Raw genomic sequence first — 23,585 nt, forward strand, 5'->3', positions numbered from 1 at the left:
GAATGAGGGGCCTACCCAAAACCGAAAATATGGCAAGGGGTCTACGACACAAAGGTTTGGGAACCTTTGATCTAAGCTAATAGGCAGCGGAAGGGACTTCATAATCTTATATATAAAATTCTCGTGTCACAGTTTTCGTTCCCATACTCCTCCGAAACGGCTTGACTGATTCTCATGAAATTTTGTGAGCGTATTGAGTAGGTCTGAGAATCGGCCAACATCTATTTTTCATCCCCCTAAATTTTAGGGGTAGTCCTAAATTTTTATTTTTTAGAGAATTTTTTTTATGATATAACATACAAAAATACATACAATCCTAAATTTTCTCCCTTCTATCATCAACCCCTATTTTTTTATAGCGTTATTAATTTATATGGCAAAACAACGTTTGCCGGGACAGCTAGTATACTATATAGAGATTATTGACTTCCTGATATTTTGTCAGTGTTACAACCGTCATGATGGTAACCTGACGAGCAGCGGGTGGATGGTGAATAAATAAATTAATGTATGTTTTATTTTAATATGAAAAACCTCTTTGAGTCGCTCTCACGCTTTACCAGTTGTAAAGTCTATCACAGCAATCTGAATAGGTGTCACAAATTAATTAGAAACATAATAATTTTAAATATCCCTTAGAAATACGCGTTTAATAAACCAACAAAAAATATTCTCGTATTAAAACAAGTACATCGAGCCCGTCCGCGGTCGGACGGGGAAAAAAGCCGGAAAAAATATGGATGGATTTGCGCGACCCTGTCCCATCTCTTTCCAAACATTAGTACAAATGGTCTGGTGTCCCACCACTAATGAAAATGATGTCCCGCCGTCTGCCAGCTGACAAATACGGATCGCAACGGCCCCGACATGATTTCGTCCCGGATTTTTCACACATTCCCGGTTAATCCCGCGGGGTCAAATCGACCCCTATAGATTTGGTGTTTGTTACAGACACGAGAGATATTTCCCCGCGGTGTTTACGTTCATATTATTGTGAGTATACTTTCGATGAAGATTAGGGATGAAGGGTTTATGTGAACCTTGTGTTAGGTTTTATTGTTTATTATTATAAGTAATCTAAGTATTATGTTAAACTAGCTGTGCTCGTGGTTTCACACGCGTTGAATTTCAATAAAAAATATAGCCTATGTGTTATTCTGATGCTATATTACTGTAAAGTTTCATCAATCAGTTCAGTAGTTTTTGTGTGAAAGAGTAACAAACATCCATACTGACAAACTTTCCTGTTTATAATATTATTAAGATTAGTTTTTGTTATTTTTTTTAATATATTATATTAAGATTTTTTAAAAGAATTAATGGAACGGTGATGCTGGCATCATTGAAGGTAAGAATGAGAATTGTTGCGGGTAAATAATAAAATGTTGTTGGTCGAGACGATATATATTACAGATGATGATAAACTGACAATATGTACATAGAAATAATGATCTTATATACTAAATAACAATAGGAAAATATAAGGTGGGGTGACACAGTTTAGACACAGCAGTGCTTAGTAGACAATATTGGATTTGTCTTACTAGACATTATTAAATGCAATTATTATTTTATGGTTTCCATAGATACTTGAGAGAAAAAAAAATATATATAGATAAGATGTTGTACATAGGGTAACAAGGTGGAGTCACTGATTCCCTAAACAATTCCCTCCTAGATTTAATAATAATAATCCTAGCCAATTCACACAGCGCCATCTAGTCCAAAGTTATTTAATTAGTGCTTATTTTATTCCAATCGGTTTACAAACCGAAAAACTTAACTAATGTTTAAGGGAGGGAACTGTTAGTAGTGTGGACTGTTGACCCTATTGCTGACAATGTCACGGTACATCAGGTTTACCTCCACGCTGTTCCCACTGGAAACCATCGTGATAAATTTCTGATGAATTGATCTGACCTCATGTTCATCTTACAATTCTCCACTGGCCAGCGTAAACCTTTAAACCTGGCTGGTACACCATTCCATTATCATCTATTTAAAAAAACCTACTGTTTAAATATTGATATATTTAAACATTCTTTAAGTTTTTTGTTTGTAAGCCAAAGTTAGATATGAACTTATCAATAACATTACGTATTAATTTACGAGCGAATACTTGATGGAACAGATGCCCAAATGTAATAGTTTTTCTATAGCAATAGTTTATGACTGCTTCAACGTAAACCAAATGATAAGTATCCAAGGTTTTATTGTGGGAAACGGCGGGCCAGCTAAATCAATACGCCATTAAAATATCACGAACACAAATTAATTATCGAGCACTTAACATAAACATGGCCGTGTTTCGTGACTTCACAGTTTTTGCCACCGGACTGTTGACTGATGATGACATATCGACTGAATGACGTTTTAAATTACACTCATTCTGGACACTGACATCGTCTAATGTCAAGGTTTCTTATCCCCAGTGGCACCGCAGCTTATTTGGTCGTGCTATAAAAAATGCGTTTATATACAATTTGAACTACTACTAACTACAAGTCATTTGACGGAGGTGTATGAAATTTCGCACACTTATAGTTTACTAGCTGTTCCCGCGACTTCGTCCGCGTGGAATTTAACTTTATTTTTCTAAAATAAAAGTAGCCTAAAGAACTAAAAATTATTTTGTTCGTCTTTATTTATTCGTTCCATTAGGTACTGATAGGTTCAACTAATACATTTACATCCTGCATCATGCCTTAGTCGAAAATCTAAGAAGATTTGTACAAACTTTCCTCCCCTATTTTATCCCCTTAGGGGTGGAATTTATCAAAATTCTTAGGGGATGCCTACATCATAGTATCTTTATGCATGCAAAGTCTCAGCCCGATCGGTTTAAAATTGACAAAGTTTCATACAAACTTTCATCCCTTATTTTATCTCCTTAGGGGTAGAATTAATCAAAATCTTCTTTCTTAGCGGGTGCCTACGTCATAACATCTACCTGCATGCCAAATTTCAGCCCGATCCGTCCAGTGGTTTGGACTGTGCGTTGATAGATCACTATGTCAGTCACCTTTGAATTATATATATTTAGAAGATATAGAGGAGTGCAGAATGTTCATATTTTTTGTAATTATGCGTATAAAATGTAATAAAAAACGAAAAAAAAACATTACACACTACCATGTATTTGACACACAGATACTCTATTGCCTGTGTAACTGCCAACGTCTGTGATTATTAATTACGTTCAAATTTCAACCAATGGACGTGTATTATTTAAACTTTTCAGCCCACATTGTACGCTCATTAAAGCTAGACTAATTTTGAAAAAAATCGTGATATCGAACCCATAATATGATGGATGTTTTATACTGTTTCGTCGCTCGACACCACCCATCAATCTCTGCCGACACTTGATTGATACCCGGCGACACTCGATTCATAAAGGTATTAATTTAACTTCGCTCCGTGACATTGATTGATATTTATGATATTAATGCGATATATAATTACGTGGCTGGTTTATCGAGAGCTCGATGTCCTTTATCGATTGATGTATCGAATCGGTGAGGTCATACCTAGATGGTGATATCGTTATCGTACACGTATTGCTGTGAATTAATCGATTGTTACCTAATGATTTTTTAATGGAATTTGGATTTTGTTCGTTTTATAAAGATGTTATGGGAAATCTACAAACGTTTTAGATGTAAATGAATACTTGTTTTAACTAAAAACTATTGTTCTTATAAATAAATATTGTATTACAGACCTGACTAAGATATTAATGTTTTTTGTGAATTCTAATCGATATGTTAAGGATATTTTTTTGGAAAAAATATGAAGTAATGTGGGATATTCCGTTGCAAAATAGAATATTTATGTAATAATATGTTATATACATTTTTTTTATATTTAAACTCGTACAAATTAAGTATACATGGTGTATACTTGATATAGTGATATAGTCTAAATTATATTTGAAAACCAATGGCTGCAATATTTTCCCTTTTTTAAGATATGTAATAATAATAATAATAATCTAATATATGTATAAAATTCACGTGTAACCATGTTTATATACAAAAATACTGCGAAACGGCTTGGCCGATTCTTATGAAATTTTGTGTATATATTGTCAGTAGGTCTGAGAGTAGGTAAACTATTGTTCATACATCTCACAGATAAGGGTGATCCCTCTCAATGTTTTTTTAAATATTTTTTATATCTATTTTTCACAATGACTCGACACTCTATATTTTCATTCTTCTACCAACAACCACTACTTTATAATAGCAATACTAATATATATGACAAAACAACATTTACCGAGTCACCTAGTTATCTCATTTTAATGCTAGCTGTACACGCGACTTCGTCCGCGTGGAATTTAACTTGGAACTTGTCTAAAATAAATTAATGTTTCTAAAATTAAAGTAGCCTAGTTACTCCTTATTACTAATGTAATACAAGCTAATGCTACGTGCCAAAAATGTCCCGTCAAAATCAGTCCAGCCATTTCAGAGATTAGCCGGAACAAACAGAGAAACAGACAGACAGACAAAAATTGTAAAAAATGTTATTTTGATTTCAATATTACAAACAGAGACTCCATTTTTATTTATGTGTATAGATTGTAATTGCGAAAGTTTGTGAGTGTGGATGGATGTTTGTTACTCTTTCACGCAAAAACTACCGAACGGATTTTGATGAAACTTTACAGTAATATAGTTTATACATCAGAATAACATATAGGCTATAGATTTCACGCGAGTGAAACCACGAGCACATCTAGCAACCTATAATTTTTAAGCACTTATGAATTTCTTTTTTATAAATTTTTATTATGTTTCTATGACATAATTCTAACCCAATCTGTAGAGTATACCAAATTAGGGGTACACTTCTTAATAAATCGTCGACAGTGCAGGGCGCGGGGACAGGCGAGTGACAATTACAAATTGTTACGAGTACTTGTTGCGCCTCGGCGCCTCTCGCGGTCTGTCCTGTTACCCAACAATATTCTGGTGCTTTTTATAAATATATATAGATAGATAAATCATCTATTTGCACTATTAACACATATATAACATCGGCAATGTTGAGGGAATAGGATAGTAATGTAGACTAATGGATTCATTGCTAGTAATCTGTCAGGTTGAGTTCAACCTCACAGATTAACTAACGAGTTATCTACCAGGGGTGACCGCGTGCTCGTCGAGCTAACATAGTGTATTTGCTTGCAATGGAATCTAATCTCTAATCCCCATTACTAATAAAATCCTCCCCTTATTTGATTTCCATAGTATCCACTGTATTGAACATATCGAGATTCTTTCTCAGCTTTAAAAATTGATTTTAATTGAAATATTGTTTTTTCTGTACCTAATACAATCTGCAGATTTTTCCAAGCTGAAGAGGAAAAGCCACTACACATCCTATGTTGTTGTAGCTCACTCATGCATAAACGAAATGTCTCCTTTGCATAGGACACTCTATCCTGAGGAGATAAAAACAGTTGCTGCTAAGAATATCCTTCAAGTCTTATTCCTGACGAGTCTATTTATTTATTTATGCTTTGCATTCCATAATTTTATAATAGACAGATATATTTCAAAGTAGGTTAATTATGGATCCTGTTGGGCACAGCAAGCAGAATAGAAGAAGAAGGTTGCTAACCTTAAAAAAGAGCGAGCATAATAGATCTATGCAGGTCACAGTCGAATAAAAAAAGTTATAGAATTAGAAGTAATCATTATTCAAACAAACTCAATACAAGCACTTTTGAATAGTCATATTTTTGATTCTACCACTCATTCGGAATGCAGATTTAGCACAAGAAGAATGAGCAAGAAACTTGTGTGTTGCTCTTTTGAATAGATGTTTTTTTATATAAATAATAACACAATAACAAGAGGCATGCGATAATCAACATAGTAATCGCTATGCACTCATCCTCACTTCCCCCTCCGATCGATCCCCCGTCCAATTCAACGGGATCGATGTTACGACGGCCTGAGCCGAAGTTCGAACCCCTAGTGGTGCCCTAAACTAAAGTCGTATCCGTCAGGCGGGAGTTTGCCTTCAGCCGCTCCTTCCTTCCGCGGGTTTGGAGTGTCATCTGCACTCGCCTCCTATCGTCCGGTGAAGCTGTAAAGGCCAGCTGCGGTCAACAGCATTAGAGTAGTTAGAAAAATAAAAACTGATTCTTAGTGCAGTCAGATAATAGTCATATTCAGGGCTAAGAATTTTAAGTTTACCTAGTAATGATTTTTTTTTATGACCAAACACCCGTCTACATATGGTGCCCGTCTCAGTTATGGCGGTCTAAGATATAATTTGAATTGAAATATTAGGTACTATTGTTTCTACACCTAATAATGATTTTTTAGTTCGTCTCCAGATAAACCGGTTAGATCGAGTTAATAAAACCATCTCCCGGGTGGACAAATTCGATTATTCGAACATTCGTGTGTGCCAATTAGCATTACGATTTATCGTCTCTTGACTGCGATTTATTGACTGCCATCTCTACACACGAACGGCTGACGTATTGAGATGGATCTCGAGTAGATTCTTACAATCGTGGGGCGCATTAATACCTTCCATTTTTAACCCTTAACACGCATGTTTTATATTATAGTACTTTTGTAGAACGAAATTTGCTAATAAATTGAGTGATAGAAAATTAATAAATGATAACCGCCTATGAACAGTACCACACTCTTACTATTGTATATCATGGCATTAGATGAAGACAGGACAATATATATATTGTTAAAATAAAATTGTCGTATGTATGATAATAAAGTCGCTGCCGCTGTCTGTCCGTTTATATCTTTTGAATTATGCAACGAATTTCAATGCAGTTTTCAGCAATAGATAGAGTGATTCAAGAGGAAGGTTTATATATATAATTCATGCGTGTTATAGTATAGAACAAGCCGAGAAATTCATACATTTGTATGTGTAATAATAATAATCTCATATTAGTGTAATAATAATAATATCAGGACAATTCACACAGCGCCATCTAGACCCAAGTTAAGCTAGCTAAAGCTTGTGTTATGGGTACTAGATAACTGATACACTTGTATCAGTACATAGATATATATTTTTTCGTAACATATTATACATATTAAACGCCCAGAGCGATACGAAAAATCATACTCATGAATACAAATGTTTGTGCCGTGCGAGGATCGAATCCGCGACCATCGTAGACCGTCATAATATTAAAGTTTAAAAATATCTTTTAACACACATTGAATATTACTTCAGGGAGTATCTAATATTATGATAACCGCCAGAAATTATGTTATATATATCTTATATATTTATGTGATTAATCTGTAATTATTTTTTGTATTATTTCGAACGTTGAGTGAAAGCCAATATTCAACGTGACAGTTCATTAATTAATATTTATCGACGTGATAATGATGCTTCTGGTAACCGACTACGAAGAGAGGTTATTAGATCGCCTATTTTTTTATAGTATAGGAGACAAACGAGCTGGCGGCTTACCTGATGGTAAGTGATCAAGTAACCACCAACCATGAGCACCCGTAACACGAGGAGTAAGAGACTTAACCAGATGGGCCGTGTGCTTGTTTGCTACCGTGATAGTATAAACAAAATATTAATATAAAAAAAATCTAAATTCAACATATCTTTATTCATGTAGGTCTATTACAGACTCAAATCTACCGTCAGTTCGGATTGATTTCGAGATGAGAAGAACTGACAAGAAACTCAGCTTGTATTTATTCTTTTCAAATATATGTTATACATGTTTAGATTCAGATCAATATATACAAATCTCATATATATGTCATCAATGTAAATATACTTAAAACAACATTTAGTTAAAAGAGCAACACACAAGTTTCTTGTGATGAGTCTGCGTTCCGAAAAAAAATGTAACCATTCAAAAGTGCTTATATTAAGTTTATTTGAATATAGATTATTTCTGCTTCTATTTCACAAAAGTAATAAGAATTGAGACGAAGCCGGGGTCATCTGCTAGTTCGTTAATAAATGGAATTTATTACCATTTTAGCCCACAGCCCACATTCAAATGCAATGAACTTTTTCAACTGATAGGTCGGTTATGATTCAAGCAATTTGATTTGATACTATTGATTTTAGTTGGGAACTTCGGTTATAAATTTAATTTATCACACCATAAATCTTGTCAAGTCTATTAATGAACGACCTCTAGTTTATGTATAATAATTTATACTTCACCGAGGTAGACCTAATGTTAAAGTCTACCTAAGCAGTTTGTTTTTAATCTGTGACTATAGACATGACGTGGAAGGATAATGTATGATTGATGATGATTGTTATTTTTATAGATAATTATGGATTGGAGAGCTATCCTCGGAGTTTCACTCTACCTGTCAAAGTCAGCTGAAGTGGCAGTGGTTCTGGCATATCAGCTGAGTCAGCTTTTTTAGTATCAACCAAATTCGTACTCGCGACCTATCTAAATCGGAATAGTTAACTAAAGTTAAGGCCTCAAACCTATTATCAGTGTATTTTAATAAATACGCTGAGGATCGTGTCATATATCTCGTGATCAATCACAAAGCAGATGGTATTTAATCTACATGACATGTAGATAACTACATGGCTTTCGCAACTTAGCTGTAAGTTTTGTTTGCGGTACGATAATGTTTATTTGCATTGGATATTAGTTATAGTAGTGATAGAGTTATTACTGTATTTACTGAAAAAAAATTAGAAAAACATAGATTAGCCGGGCTTAGTACACGTAAAAGTATTTCCACGGTTTTTGTAGATGATATTGGAATGGTGCACGCGATTGCAGTAATGGTATACGCTGGGGCACCAGTGGAGGATGATATACATATAACCCAAAGTGGTTTTTGTAGATGATATTGGAATCGTGCACGCGATTGCAGTAATGGTATACGCTGGGGCACCAGTGGAGGATGATATACATATAACCCAAAGCGGTTTTTGTAGATGATATTGGAATGGTGCACGCGATTTTGTATAGTAATGGAGGATGATATACAACCATGAGGTTAGGTCAATTAGCCCATTTTATTGCCAAACAAGGCTAAGCGGTTTTTGTAGATGATATTGGAATGGTGCACGCGTTTGTAGTAATGGTATACGCTGGAGCACCAGTGGAGGATGATATACAACCATGAGATTAGGTCAGTTAGCCCATTTTATTGCCAAATAAGGCTAAAGCAGTTTTTGTAGATGATTTTGGAATGGTGCACACGTTTGTAGTAATGGTATATGCTGGAGCACCAGTGGAGGATGATATGAGATTAGGTCAGTTAGCACATCTTATTGCCAAATAAGGCTAAAGCGGTTTTTGTAGATGATATTGGAATGGTGCATGCGTTTGTAGTAATGGTATACGCTGGGGCACCAGTGGAGGATGATATACATATCACCCAAAGCGGTTTTTGTAGATGATATTGGAATGGTGCACGCGATTGCAGTAATGGTATACGCTGGAGCACCAGTGGAGGATGATAGAACGACCATGAGGTTAGGTCAGTTAGCCCATGTTATTGCCAAATAAGGCTAAACCAGTTTTTGGAGGATGATATAACAACCATAAGTCAGGTCAGATAGCCTATCGTGGCTAAATAACCCAAAGTGGTTTTTGTAGATGATATTGGAATGGTGCACAAGTTTGCGCTAACAGTATACACTGGCAGGGCACCAATGGAGGTAGTTAGCCCATCCTGGCCAATTTAAATCAAACCCATATCCTTTATAGTAATCAACAAAGTTGTCATTGCACAATGACGCCAAAAGCAGTCAGTCTGCACGGTACTTAAAACATGTTTAAAAATATTTGTACATGTCAATAATGACGCTTTGACAAAGTAAATAAACATTAAAATGATTATCAGTGTACGTGACCGTCCGTATATCGTGTAAGCTCAATCAGTGCTTAATGTGAAAAATGTTAATATAGGCATTGTACTTCTACTTATTTATATACTAGCTACTCGCCCCGGCTTTGCGGGGTGTACATATTATATATATATATAAACCTTCCTCTTGAATCACTCTATCTATTAAAAAAACCCGCTACATAATCAATTGCGTAGTTTTAAAAATTTAAGCATACATAGGGACGGACAGACAGCGACAGCGACTTTGTTTTATATTATGTAATGATAATGATTTTTTATTGATATTGCAATGGTGCACCCGTGAGTGCTAACGGTTTACGCTGGCGGGGCACCAGTGGACGATGATAAATTGAGCATGAGGTCGGATCAGTTAGCCCATCGTGGCAAATTTAACGTGATGGTTTCCAAGGCCAACCGCGTGGAGGTCAACCTACCATGGTATATTGATAGCAATGGGATTGGATCACATTACTAATAAGTCCTTTTCCCCTTTTATATTTGTAATATACTTTGATATTTTTTTTAAGAGATGATAATGGAATGGTGCATCCGCCTGCGTTAACGGTTTACGCTGGCGGGGGACCAGTGGAGGATGATGAGATGAGCATGAGGTCGGGTTAGTTAGGCCATCGAGGCAAATTTACTAGGAATTTAACACGGTGGTTTCCATGGGATTTTAACATGGTACATTGATAGCAATGGACCACATTAGTAATGAAGGATTTCTTACCGTATTTACCACCTCATATGTTACATAAGAGGGGGGAAATAAGTAAATCAGAGTCAGAGTCCTATGAATTTGTCAATAACACAAAAGAAACCCCTCCGATCAATCCCCCATCCAATTCAAAAGGGGACTGATATTACGACGGCCTGAGCCGAGGTTCGAACCACTAGCGGTGCCCTCAGACTAAAATCGTATCCGTCAAGCGGGAGTTGGCTACCAGCCGCTTCATAAGTCCTTCCGCGTGTTTGGAGTGCCATCTGCACTCGCCCCTATCGTCCGGTGAAGCTGTAAAGGCCATCTGCGGCCAGCATTAGAGTAGTCATAAACAAAAATCGGTCTTATATGTTTATATTGCATTTATATAATACAGAAGGTTATATATAAACTTTGCTCAAGGACTGTACTGAAAGATAGGAAAAACATAATGTACGCGGTGTTATCACTTAGTGACAAATGTACCAGACGAACTTATCAAGATATATGAATAATATATAATATAGATTATAAGTTATTGTATAATTTATATTTAAAAGTGAAATATCACTTTATGAATGACATCTTCGAACTCTGTAACACTATTCAAGTACCAGACAGCTTGGCGACTGAAATAGGTGGTACTTTATTTTTTTTATTCGTAATATTAGTATAAGAATTCAAAAGTCTGTCTGTCAGTTACCTTGTGACGGTTAAAGAGATCTCAATGAAAGTTAATATGAAGACAACAATTTGTTTTCATCTTAATTTTCATTGAGATGATACAATTACTATGAGCACAGATATATGTCAATAAGCAGACGAATCCGCCGGCCATACCTAGTTAGGGTATGTAGTGGACATATTCATATTAAGCTATAATTATTGTAGAACTTAAAAATACCTTTCTTTTAAGATAAATAAATCAGTTATCATCCAAATATTATGAATAACGGGCCCAAAAAATAAGATCACTTTCTTGTTGTGTATTAAATACTTTAACAAAATAAAAATATATTCTTAACACATGTTATGGTATCAAACTTATAGAATTTATAAATTTCAAATTTCGGAATTCTAATTATATTTTACTTTTTAAACAAAAAGTAAAAAAGTTTTTATATTCATACTTGATCACGTTGTTTGATTCAATACCATGGGCCCAGTAGCTAGTAGTAAATAATAGGGCCAGGGGCTAGTAGGGGCAATTACTAATATAATTAATAGTTATTATAAAGTTAATTAGAATTAATTATTAAGTGCATATGTACTTTTACTTTTATTAATATGTATTCTAATATATGTATATCTATAAAGCACATATTAAACATATATATCAACTTTAATTTGTATTTTAATTTTTATTTGAGTTTGACAGTAATTCATCGCGTTTCGTTCGATTTTCAAATTTATATTCTTAGTTAATAGAAATTTGAAAATCGAATACACTTTGTATTCCAAACTATGAGTGATCACTAAATATCTAAAATATAAATTTGAAAATCGAACGAAACGCGATGTCTCTGACGTCCCAATTTTGTTGTTATCGATTTAATCGAGATTATTCGAGATGTACGATTCGATTCCTTTCGTTTGCCTTTCTGTTACAATCGATGCCTATTATCGATCATAGGATATCATGTCGATTTCACGCCGAATCTCGGTGAAATTAAACCATTGTTTCGTGATTTTTGTACGCTTTAAAATGTGCTGAGTCAGTTCCTATTGTGAATGGTAAGTAAGTTGCTGTAACGAATTCTTTGATTAGAACAATAGATCTTTAAGTTAATCTCGGATGCTTTAATCAATTGATGATTTACATCCTCAGATTGGTGACATTTTTTGTATTAATCTTTATTTATTGGATTATGTAGACTCATTTTACTAATACAGTTTTTTATCACAATATGCCTAATTAAGAAGGTAACTCGCAAGAAAATGATAAAAAATTAATTTAAATTAAAATATACAAAAACTAACAATCTTGTGGAATCATCTTCTACCAATATTTTATCCGAACCGATATTGAAACATTCAGGAATAGAGCTTAGTTCCTCTGAAAAGGCTGGCAATGCAATTGCAATTCCCCTGGTGTTGAGGGTACTCATGGGCGGCGGTAATTACTTACTCGTTTGTTATGTTATAAAGAAAAATGTCCTAGGAACAAATATAATTTTTCCTAATTAATTAAACTTTGAATGTTATAGATCTTCTAAGATGCTATACGTATAAAACACCTGATACTCCATATATTAGAAGTTAAAAAAATATGATGTGTGAAGAATTGAATTTAAAATAAAATATATATATATGTTTCACCATCCTTCTGTCTCATTCACACTATATACTAGTATTCAGATCATTCAATACTTCATACTTTAATCCAAAACTTTGACCCAATGATAGCTACATTATGATGCATTCGCTAGTTTTGACTAAACCGGTGTAACTCAATGGTAGGAGCATTTGTCTGCAGCAATAATTCAAACGCGTCACGTTAAAGGAACATGTCATTTAAAATTGACTCTGGAGAACGTTCACAAACAGACGACTGAGCGGATGCGCTGGCTTCCTTTGATCAGGATCGAGTTCATTCAAACGATTCTCCGAGAGCGATGCATCGAATCGCCCGGGGCGCTCGGCTCGCCAGCACATCTTTACCATCCGCCGGATTGACGTGCTGCGTTTTAATCAATTAGCGAACAGAAACGCGGTTTACGAGCCAGTGGACAGTGAAATAAGCGGACCTCAGGCCACCGCGGCGCCGATTTTCGGCGCTCTCCGATTTCATATAACTTTTTTTGGTCGATTTCGGACGATAACTTCATAATCGGAGCGAAAGTTGCTCGGTGCGTTCCTTTTTTGGTTTTTACACTTGATTTCTTACTGTTAGATTGTGGGTGAATTTAGACTGTCATGACTGCTGATTGAATGCGTTTTGTTTATGTCTATTTATTTTCCTATATTTAAGACCTGATCTATATTAAAAGTATATGGCCAATTAAAATTTAGCTAAAATTCTGAACTTTGATTTATAGTTGAACTAGCTACTCGCCCCGGCTTCACCCGGGTATATGTATTATATATATAAACTTATAGATATATAGATTTAATTATATCTACGCCCTACATGCTTAAAAACAATGTGTAATTATATAGTTTCATTTGAAAAGTATTCAAAATCCAGTATCGTTTATCGTATCGTATCGTTTTAAACGATACTGGATTACATTTATAAATGACGACAGTTTCTTCAAAATACTTACGTAAAGTTATTTCGCTTTGACCGGCAATCTGAAATTACCCAGAAAAATCGTTTAAACCTATGCCTACGATATCAATTGGTTTATCTTCAAGAATTATGTCAATAGATAACGAACTTTGAATAATTGATCCGTCCAGTCCGATGACTAACGTAATATGCAATCAATCATTAATCATATGTTGTTTGCGCAATGTTCGTACCAGTGTGTCCGCTATGATGCCCCCGTTTTAGGGTAATTTTCCTCGTTTTATCTTCAATATCAGTATCTATCTATTTATTACTGTATTGATGATGGACGATCGCAATAAATCGATTGTTGTTATCTGTAATTTCCTTTTTAATTCAACCTAAATACAGTTTTAAAGTGTCGCGGTTATCGTGATTAATTGTATCGATTGTGAGTACAGCCGAGCTCTCCACTATTGTATTGTTTAGGTGCGTGTTCAAGTTCTTTTCTGTTTGTAGTTCATTACTGATTATTGACATAATCATAGTATACAATATCTAGTAGTTATTATGCCAATTTATAATTTTCTTTATTTTTTTTTATGAATTGCAAACTATCTAACGAAATGCGTTAAGGAATGTGACCGTCTTATCTTATCGTCCACGACTGGTGTCCCGCTAGCAGTAAACCGTCAGAGGAGATGGATGCACCATTCTATTATAAAAATATAATTAGTTAATTACTACAGCTGGACAGATCTCACATGATGATAATGATAATGATGACTAATTTTACTCTTTCCTCTTGTTCACAGAAGAAGCAACCAGCCCCGAGAGCGGTGTGAAGGAGCGCGTCGAGCGTCAGGAGCGGGGCGAGGGGGAAGGGTCCCGCTCCGTGTCCCCAGCATCCCGCGCCTCTCCCGTCCCCGACGAGAGAGACATCGAGCACAGCATACCGGCCACGCTGATACAGGACCCCAATGCAGAGCGGTCAGTTCTTATTTTACATCATAACAAATATTTTTTTATTCATATTTAAAAAAAAAATTACTAGTACTAGACTCGTCTCATTCGAGACAATAAATAACCTTAGTCTCACGATAAGCAGAGCTTGTGTTATAAGTACTAGACAACGGATATAAATACTTAGATTATTTTTAAATAAAGACAATATACATAGGAAACACTCAGACCGATACAAATAATCATACTCATGAATACAAATGTTTGCACTGTGCGAGGAGCGAACCCGCGACCTTGGGAAATTAAAGCGGTGTATTAAGTTAGACCACCGAGGTCGTCGAGATTGCATCCCTGTGCAATTTCTGATCCATATATCACGGAAACATTTAGATTTAATCCCAAACCTAAATGTTTTATATATTTAGTTTTTACACTATTCACAATTTATATTACTTTAAAGATTTTATTATTTCATTGAATTAGTGCTAAATGGTGGTTTGTATTCACACACTTAAACTTAAATTGTAAGTAAGAATAAATTATTTAAAAGAGCAACACACAAGTTTCTTGCTTGTTCTTCTTGTGATGAGACAGCATTCCGAATGAGCGGTAGATTAAAAAAAAAAATGTTATAACTATTCAAAAGTGCTTCAATGTAAGTTTATTTGAATAAATATTTGAATAAATGATTTTCTATTCTATTCATAACATGGCTAATTACTTTCTTAATTCCAATCCATATCATTGGAAACTTCGGAAGTCAACAAATCATAGTATAATCTCTTGCTCAACCCAACACATTCACAGCATCCAACCTCATTGTGCACGTGACGGCGGTGGTCCGGTCGTCATCTGGTGTCCATTTTAACGATCCCATTGTTTTCCACAATCAGTTGTCAACCGTCAACTCACTCGATAACGGAGAACTACCATTACAACCTCTATTACCAAGGAATAAAGTTGAATTTGACATAAACGAGACTGTAGAGTTTGGTAGAGTTAGAGAAACAAATAGACAAACTACAGTGACAGTTATAGTGGGCATTGTCTTTAAAAATGATCTAGAATTTCATTGTGACGGTTCATCTATTCTTGTTCTAGTTTGTGATGACACAAGCCGTTGTCTCTAGTAATGTTAGATTAATAGTAGTTCACTCACAAAGGACATAAAGTAGACGTTTTAACAATATTGTATTTATGAGAGCAAAGCTTAAATTAATCTATACATATAAATAAAATTGTGTCTGTTTGTAACACTGAAATAACCGTTTTTACTACATGCATATCAATATATATACGGTACATACACCAAAATAACATTTTTTATAATTTTTGTCTGTCTGTCTGTCGGTGTGTTTGTTCCGGCTAATCTCTGAAATGGCTAGACCGATTTTGACGGGACTTTTTTTGACAGGTAGCTGATGTAATAAGGAGTAACTTAGGCTACTTTTATTTTAGAAAATTTCTTTTGTTTTAGAAAAATAAAGTTAAATTCCACGCGGACGAAGTCGCGGTACATCTAGGTATAAATAAAAATGTGCTTACAGAATCATAATTCTGTTAATCTAGTTAATCTTTATTTGGTGGTTTGTATTCACAAAAAAATATTAATATTTTTTTTTATACTACTATGGTGGTAAACAAGCATACGGCCCATCTGATGGTAAATGGTTACCGTAGCCTATGGACGCCTGAAGCACCAGGGGTGTCACTTGCGGTTGCCATATAATATTATAAATGCGAAAGTAATTATTTCTGTCAAAACGATTTAATTGATGTATTGATTGATTTAAATGAAATTTCGTACACAGATAGTCTAAACCGTAAAAAGGACATAGGCTACTTTTTAATGCGAAAAAAAAGGATTGTGAGGAGTTGAAAGGAGAAATGAAATGTTGTATTGAAATATTGTCATTTTTAAAGCTAGAAGCTTGAAACTTATATTCCAGGCTGTTGATTAAACATTAATAACTTATTTATTTTCATTTACATTTAATCAACTGCCTAAATTCGCTTAGAGTTTTACTGATTTAAATAATAACGCACAAGTTTTTCCACGTTCTTCTTGTAATGTCTGCTTTCCCAATGAGTGATAGAATAAAAAAATATTATATGACTATTCAAAATTTCTTACATTAGGTTTTGAATATAGATTATTTTACTTATATTTCATAGATCAATAATTTTGCTATGAGTGACGCGACCTTCTTTTAGGACGAAAACTTTAATAATGATATATACAACCAATTGCTTGTAAATATGCAATGCTAAAAAGTGAATGTACAGTTTCATCCGAATATGAATTTATTAATTATTACTGCCCGAGTTACATAATAATTACTAATATTTTTTTAATGGATCATAATGAAATGGTGAATGCTCCTGCGTTAACGGTTTACGCTGACGGGGCATCAGTGAATGATGATAGGATGAGCATGAATTCAGGTAGGTATGGTAATCGTGGCAAAATTTACCAGAAATTGACCGTGACGGTTTCTAGGGGGCATTGACATGTTATATTGCTAGCAACTACTACTACTAGCTAGGGGCTACTATCCTCATTATTAACAATCCCCACTATATTAAGTAATGTAAGCTCTGATTCACTCATAGTATGTTATATTTTCTCCATATTAGTTATTTTCTTTATAAACAGATAAACTATCATTAAAACTACACAGACAACAGATTAAATATGATACGGGTATAGACAAAAAACTGATTAATCGACTTGTCTATGTTTGATTTGTACGATTGCGTAATGTTATCTATTATTGTTGTTGAAATACAACTATTTCTTTAGGTAGTAACCAAAATAATATTTTTAATTCTCTAACCTTGATTAGTCATTTCTTCCATATAATCATAATATCAGGACAATTCACACAGCGCCATCTAGTCCCAAGGTAAGCAGACCTTGTATAATGGGTACTAGACAAATAATATAAATACGATTAGGTATTTCTTCCATGTAATAATAATATCAGGACAATTCACACAGCGCCATCTAGTCCCAAGCTAAGCAGACCTATTGTTATGGGTACTCGACAACTGACCTAAATACTGATTACATTTGTAAACACATATGCACATAATACGGCTCGATGAATTATTGAAAATTGAGGGAAAAGTAGAAGAGGGGCAGAGGAAGACCAAGGCACAGTTACATCAAACAAATTAAAGACAGAATTGGAGTCGTGTCGTATCAAGGCTTAAAGAGTACGATGGAAGATCGTAAAAAGTGGCAAGAGCTCCACCGACAAGTTCTCTTAAGTTTATAAATGAATGAATGCACATAATATACATATAAAACATCCAGACCGATACAAACAATCGTATTCTAAACTACAATTTCTTGTACCGTGCGTGGAAATCAATCCTGCAACTATTGAATCTAATGCAGTGTACTAAACCGCTAAACTACCGAGGCCGTGTTATTCATGATACTATAATATATGAATGAAAACATTTCGGTAATATTACATTTGATATATTGAAAGGTGTTTCAAAACGAGAAACACATGTCCAAACATGCCGATGTATCATCACCGCTAAGTGTTCAAACCTTCATTGTTTCTCCTCAAGTGTGTTTGCCTTCTCAACAATTTATTGTGTTTGATTAATTTTGAAATGCTTTACTAATTGCAGTCCAGTTCGCATTGTTTCGTGCGTCTCGTTCATATTTGTACAGTTGTTTAGGAGTGATAAATTCAATAAAATTCTAATTGAAACTTATTACACGTTATAAATCTTTGTCACAAATACCATTGTCTATCAATTCAACAAAAATTACGACTTACAATTGTGTCAAACATATAGAACTTGTTATTTATTATGACCGTATCCATATTGCAAGTGTAATTTCTTTATCTAAGATTAAATATACAGCGCGGAGTTATTCTTTGTTCTTTTATATAATACTGGAAAATGCACTTTATTTACTTAAGTAACTTGTAATATAACTGGAATCTAAGATATTGTGATAAGCAATAGTTTAGTATTTAAACAAAGATAAGTTGTTTACAGATATAAAAACAATAAATCGTTATCAACTGAATTATGTATTTTAAGTGCAAACTTCTGAAGCGATTTTAATAAAAATTTCTTTAGAGGCAATATGAAATATTTATTACAATAAAATAAATATGTTCTAAATAGATTTAGAAGTAAAGAAATTCTAAAAGTATATTACATTCAAAATGCCCAATGCAAAGCGTTCTTTTTCTTTAATTTAAAAAACTAAAAGAAGCAACTAAAAATAAAAATGGTAAATAAATATTTTTATATTTTAATATTTTTAATAATACAGTCATACAATTATATAATGAATTTTATAAAATGTTTGGCAATAGATACAAACTCAGCTATTGCTGGACTGGTGTGCTCACAGCTCTGGGTTCCAGTTTGTACCTATATGCTGTTGTATCTAACCTGTAGTTACTACTAGCTCATCTTGATTGATCAATTATCTATCAGTCTTCTAGATTATCTCTCTAATTTGAAATTAGAAATGAATCTGTATTTTTTAAACATGTATTAGCTCATTTGCAAAGTTTCTGCTAGCTACATAGCTGAGTTTCTTGTCAGTTCTTCTTAACTCCAAAGCATTCCAAATTGACGGTAGATTTGAGTCTGTAATAGACCTACATGAATAAAGATATTTTGATTTGATCGATTTGATTTAAATGAAAATGATTTTAACAAAAACCTGTTAATTATCTACTAGATATGCCTGCTGCAAAGACAGGTACGATTGTCATCGCCACGTCATCGTCAGAGTCACGAAATCCCACACTCAAGCAAATATCACCTTTAAGTCCATTCAATTGTGAATGAAAATGGTGGATATTGATAGATCCGTGTGTTTAATACGTTTGCAGGTTGGCTGTTCCATCACTGTCAATTAGTTGCAGTGAAGACACTTCATCAATCATAAACACAACTCTAGTATGCTCCCACCCTGAGCGTCCATTGTTTAGATTTTAAATCGATCCAACTTTGTCTTCCTGTTCACGTATATTTCAGTTTCTAATGATAGAATATCCACACGGTCTCGGTGGTTTAATGGTTTAGCACACTTTTTTACTTTCGATGGTCGCAGGTTGAATTTCTCGCACAGTACTTACCAACATTTTGTATTCATGAGTATGATTGTTTTTATCGTTTTCTGTGTATATTTTATATATATTTACGAAAAAATATCTATTAGTTCTATCAGTTGTCTAGTACCCATCACACGAGCTCTGCTTACCTAGGGACTAGATGGCGTTGTGTAAATTGTACAGGTATGTTATTACTATTATTATTTTACATATTGTCAATTGCTTTTTTTCCTCGTGATCTTGAGATTTCCTATATTTTTTATCAGTTTTTCGTCTCTTAATGAATTTGGGAGGTGTATTGTTATTTTTATGTATGAAGATGACGGTTATTGTACTTATGCCTCAGTAAATCATTATGTTGATTACAGCGATAATAATTACTGTCAGTAATGATGTGCATATGCAATTATTAATTCATCGAGCATTATGCTAACAAACCATTCTTTTTATTTGTAAATTTTGTAGACGGAAGTCAGAACGTTTAGCTTCTTACTATGTGTATAAATTGCATATTGTGTAATTTAAATAACATGATCTAATACTACTGTTTTCAGTTTATCATTCTTTGTCAGTTCTAATAGGTATATTTTCTTTCAGTCAGCTAGTATTTTTAGGCGAATCTCGATTTAGTAAAAGTTAAAGAAATTTGCGAAGATTTTTAGAAGGCATAGTCTAACTGATCTTCTGGATGAATGGCGGTCCTCCACCGTGCGGTTTTCTAGCAACTTTTTGCCATGTACAATTTCCGAACCGATACGATATTGATACCTTTAAGAAAAGAGCTTATTCCTTCTTAAAAGGTTCTGGTGTTAGAGGGGCTCATGGGCTGCGGTAATTACTTTGGTACCATCAGGTGAGCCGCGTGCTCGTTTGTCTCCAAAGCTATAAAAAATTGTTCATATTCTGTATGCAGTTTCAATTGAAATACTTCGATAAAACGGTTATTATTCCGTTGACTCATACAATAAAGTTGTTTATCATTAAAATCAATATCTCATATTGCACTATCCATTTTACTTAACGTTGTATCTATACTTAGTAGATTGATTAGTAGTTGTGTTTTATCGCTTCCAAGACATCTGTGTCGGTTTTAAAATTCACGTTGTAACTGCGAAATTATTCAAACGGTGTCAGGTGTTCGGGTCCCTGCGTCGCCCGTCGCCCGCACCACGCGAACTAAAACTTCGCGCACATGCCTCACCCCGTCCCAATTCGAACGCCACACATCAAAACACGACCACAGTGTAGAATTTATCGCCCCCACATTGTTACTATCTGGAGCGCCACGGAAAAATAGAGCATGAATATTTTTTGTTTATGTCGCGTAGCATCCCAGACTGGTTATTTCCGATCGCATGCATGCTCCTGCGCGAAAGAGACCGCAATACCTGTCACATAAACACAAGTGATTGATTGACCCGCACCCGACTAATGCTTATAGGAAGCTATAAACAGCTGGCGATTTTGTTCGGAACTTTGTTCAAGTTTGTTTGTAATAGGATTCCAACTATGCTTTTCGTCAAATCACGACAGACATTATTATCGAGGAGATGACAGACAAAATTTGGTCCGGCTCGTTTGTTGGACCTACTAGGAGCGCATAGACTCCGTAGTGATTTTCTGAAATGATACGCCGTTGATTGAGACGTTCCTTTGTCGTCTTATTGGACTCTCGTCCACACTTTCTCCCATTGACGTTTATATTGTCATTCGGAGTAAGTTTGTCGTACCTTACCCTCGTAAAAATAAATAAACCTAAAGAATATTTTCCTTTGTCAAGGCAGGAAATCTGTTCATGATACGCGTAAATCCGTCCTCGTCCCCTGTCTGTCCCGGTGTTGTTAAAAGGACTCGTCTCGGCGTTTTGTTAACGCGCCATTTCCTTGTCAACGCCGTCAACCCCGTCCGGGGTAATCTTCTCTAAGCCCCGGAGAGTTTCTCGGACGGATAGTGCCGCTGACACGAGCAAACATATCAACGTAGATTCGTAAACATACTCATTAAAAGTATACCGCGCCTATTGGCCGTGGAGGATGTTGCGTCCAGTTTTCATTGGGTTACGACGGTGAGTCAGCTATGCGGAGTAGCTTTGCTGTGTCACCCGGCTGTCATCAGAACGATCGGCCGTCACTGCACGTCCACCTCGCGCATCGCACGCACGCTTGCATTACGCAGCGCACCACCCCTCGAAGCAGAATACGTGTCGCCGTCTCTGTCTGTCGCATTGCAGCGCTCATCGCGGCGGCGTCTGTCCTGCTCTAGCGAGGGGCGTGCGGGGCGGGGGCGCTGCAGGCGGGTCGTAAATCACGCGGTGTCTCATTCCACGCGGGAGCGCCGCCGTCGCCGCCGGCTCGCGCACTTCCCTCCCGACCGCGGGTCTCGCGGCGCGTCTTTCGCGACGTGTTTACACTTCATCCTATTTTTGGGAAGTCACAAGTTGTCTTGTTTGAATGGTGTTTTTCTTATTAAAAAGTGATATTTGATGGATCCGAGAGACTTTTTGCGCGCTCCGTTTCGGATATATTGAAAAAATTTCGTCCAAAATGATCGTCGAGCCCGACCACGTGAGGTAGGTTTTATGTTTGTACAAGTGTTTCAATATTAACTACTAATTTATAATTTTTTTTCTTCGTATTGTTATTTTAATTCGTTATATTTTCATAATCAATTTCGTAAGATTTCTTTGTATTTGTATTTAGTATTTTGTGTACATCTTGGACTTAGAATGGTTTCTACATTTCTACCACAGCTTAAGTTGTTTAATATTGTTTATCTTTTATCTTCATGAAGTGTTTTATAACTTATTTATTTGTATAATGTTATAAAATGATCTCATTTAGATTTCTATGTTATTATTTCAGACAAAATGAAACTTTTTATTGAAGCATTCGTTGTCACATTAATATAATCTACTGTCTAATAACAAAAATACACATATTTCAATGAAAAGTTATGGATGACAAAATTGTTTTTTAACATAATATCAAAACAAATTAGGTAAAATGGAATTATTCATGCACCCAAGAATTAAAATGTAAATTAACATGAACTTTTTGAACTACATGATCTTAAGACAATCAAGTAGAGTCTAAAACGAAACTTCGTTGATTATTTTTGATATCACAAAAATGGTTTATCATACATTTCTGTGATACATTTCTTATTGTTTGTAAAATTCTAAAATCTATTGATAATGTTAATTGTCCCATAAATCATTGATTAGATGTGTCGTTGAATGTTGTATATGCCGTGTTATCTTATCCCTGAATAATTGTGATAAAACTACAATATTGATTTGGTATTTCAATTAACGTAACATGCTACCTACGTTACATTGTGCTTGATAATCAGACACCTCTGATACCACGCGCTGGAGTGATCCAATAGGGATCAAATCCAAATCACATTAAATGGATGACATATTTAATATTTTCAATATCAATAGGAATTGAGTATACTTGACGACCTCGGTGGTCTAGCGGTCTAGTCTATCGCTTTACGGCCGATGGTCGCGGGTTCGATTCCTCGCACGGCACAAACATTTGTATTCATAGTATGATTGTTTGTATCGGTCTGGGTATATGTATAATATGTATGTATTTACGAAAAAAAAATATATATCTATGTATTTGTATCAGTTGTCTAGGACCCATAACACAAGCTTTAGCTAGCTTAATGGGTCTAGATGGCGCTGTGTGAATTGTTGAGATTATTATTATTATTAGTATACTTTATTTACATTT

The 23,585-nt window shown here is 34.9% G+C and overlaps 1 protein-coding gene across 3 annotated transcripts in view; it reads left to right on the top strand.

Moving 5' to 3' along the window:
- The window catches only part of LOC131841043 (protein tiptop), a 455,231-nt gene that overhangs the window by 427,835 nt on the left and 3,811 nt on the right, over positions 1-23,585 (top strand). For 2 of the 3 annotated variants that reach the window (XM_059189277.1, XM_059189276.1), the window contains exon 4: positions 14,593-14,767. In XM_059189277.1, coding sequence (XP_059045260.1) covers positions 14,593-14,767 — 175 coding nt within the window. Of the gene's footprint in view, positions 1-14,592; positions 14,768-20,731; positions 22,412-23,585 lie in introns of those variants that run through there. The other variant, XM_059189278.1, reaches the window with a different exon arrangement.

This window comes from Achroia grisella, unplaced genomic scaffold, assembly GCF_030625045.1.
Source record: "Achroia grisella isolate CSIRO2021 unplaced genomic scaffold, CSIRO_AGI_Agris_v1 utg157, whole genome shotgun sequence".
NCBI classification, from domain to species: Eukaryota; Metazoa; Arthropoda; class Insecta; order Lepidoptera; family Pyralidae; genus Achroia; species Achroia grisella.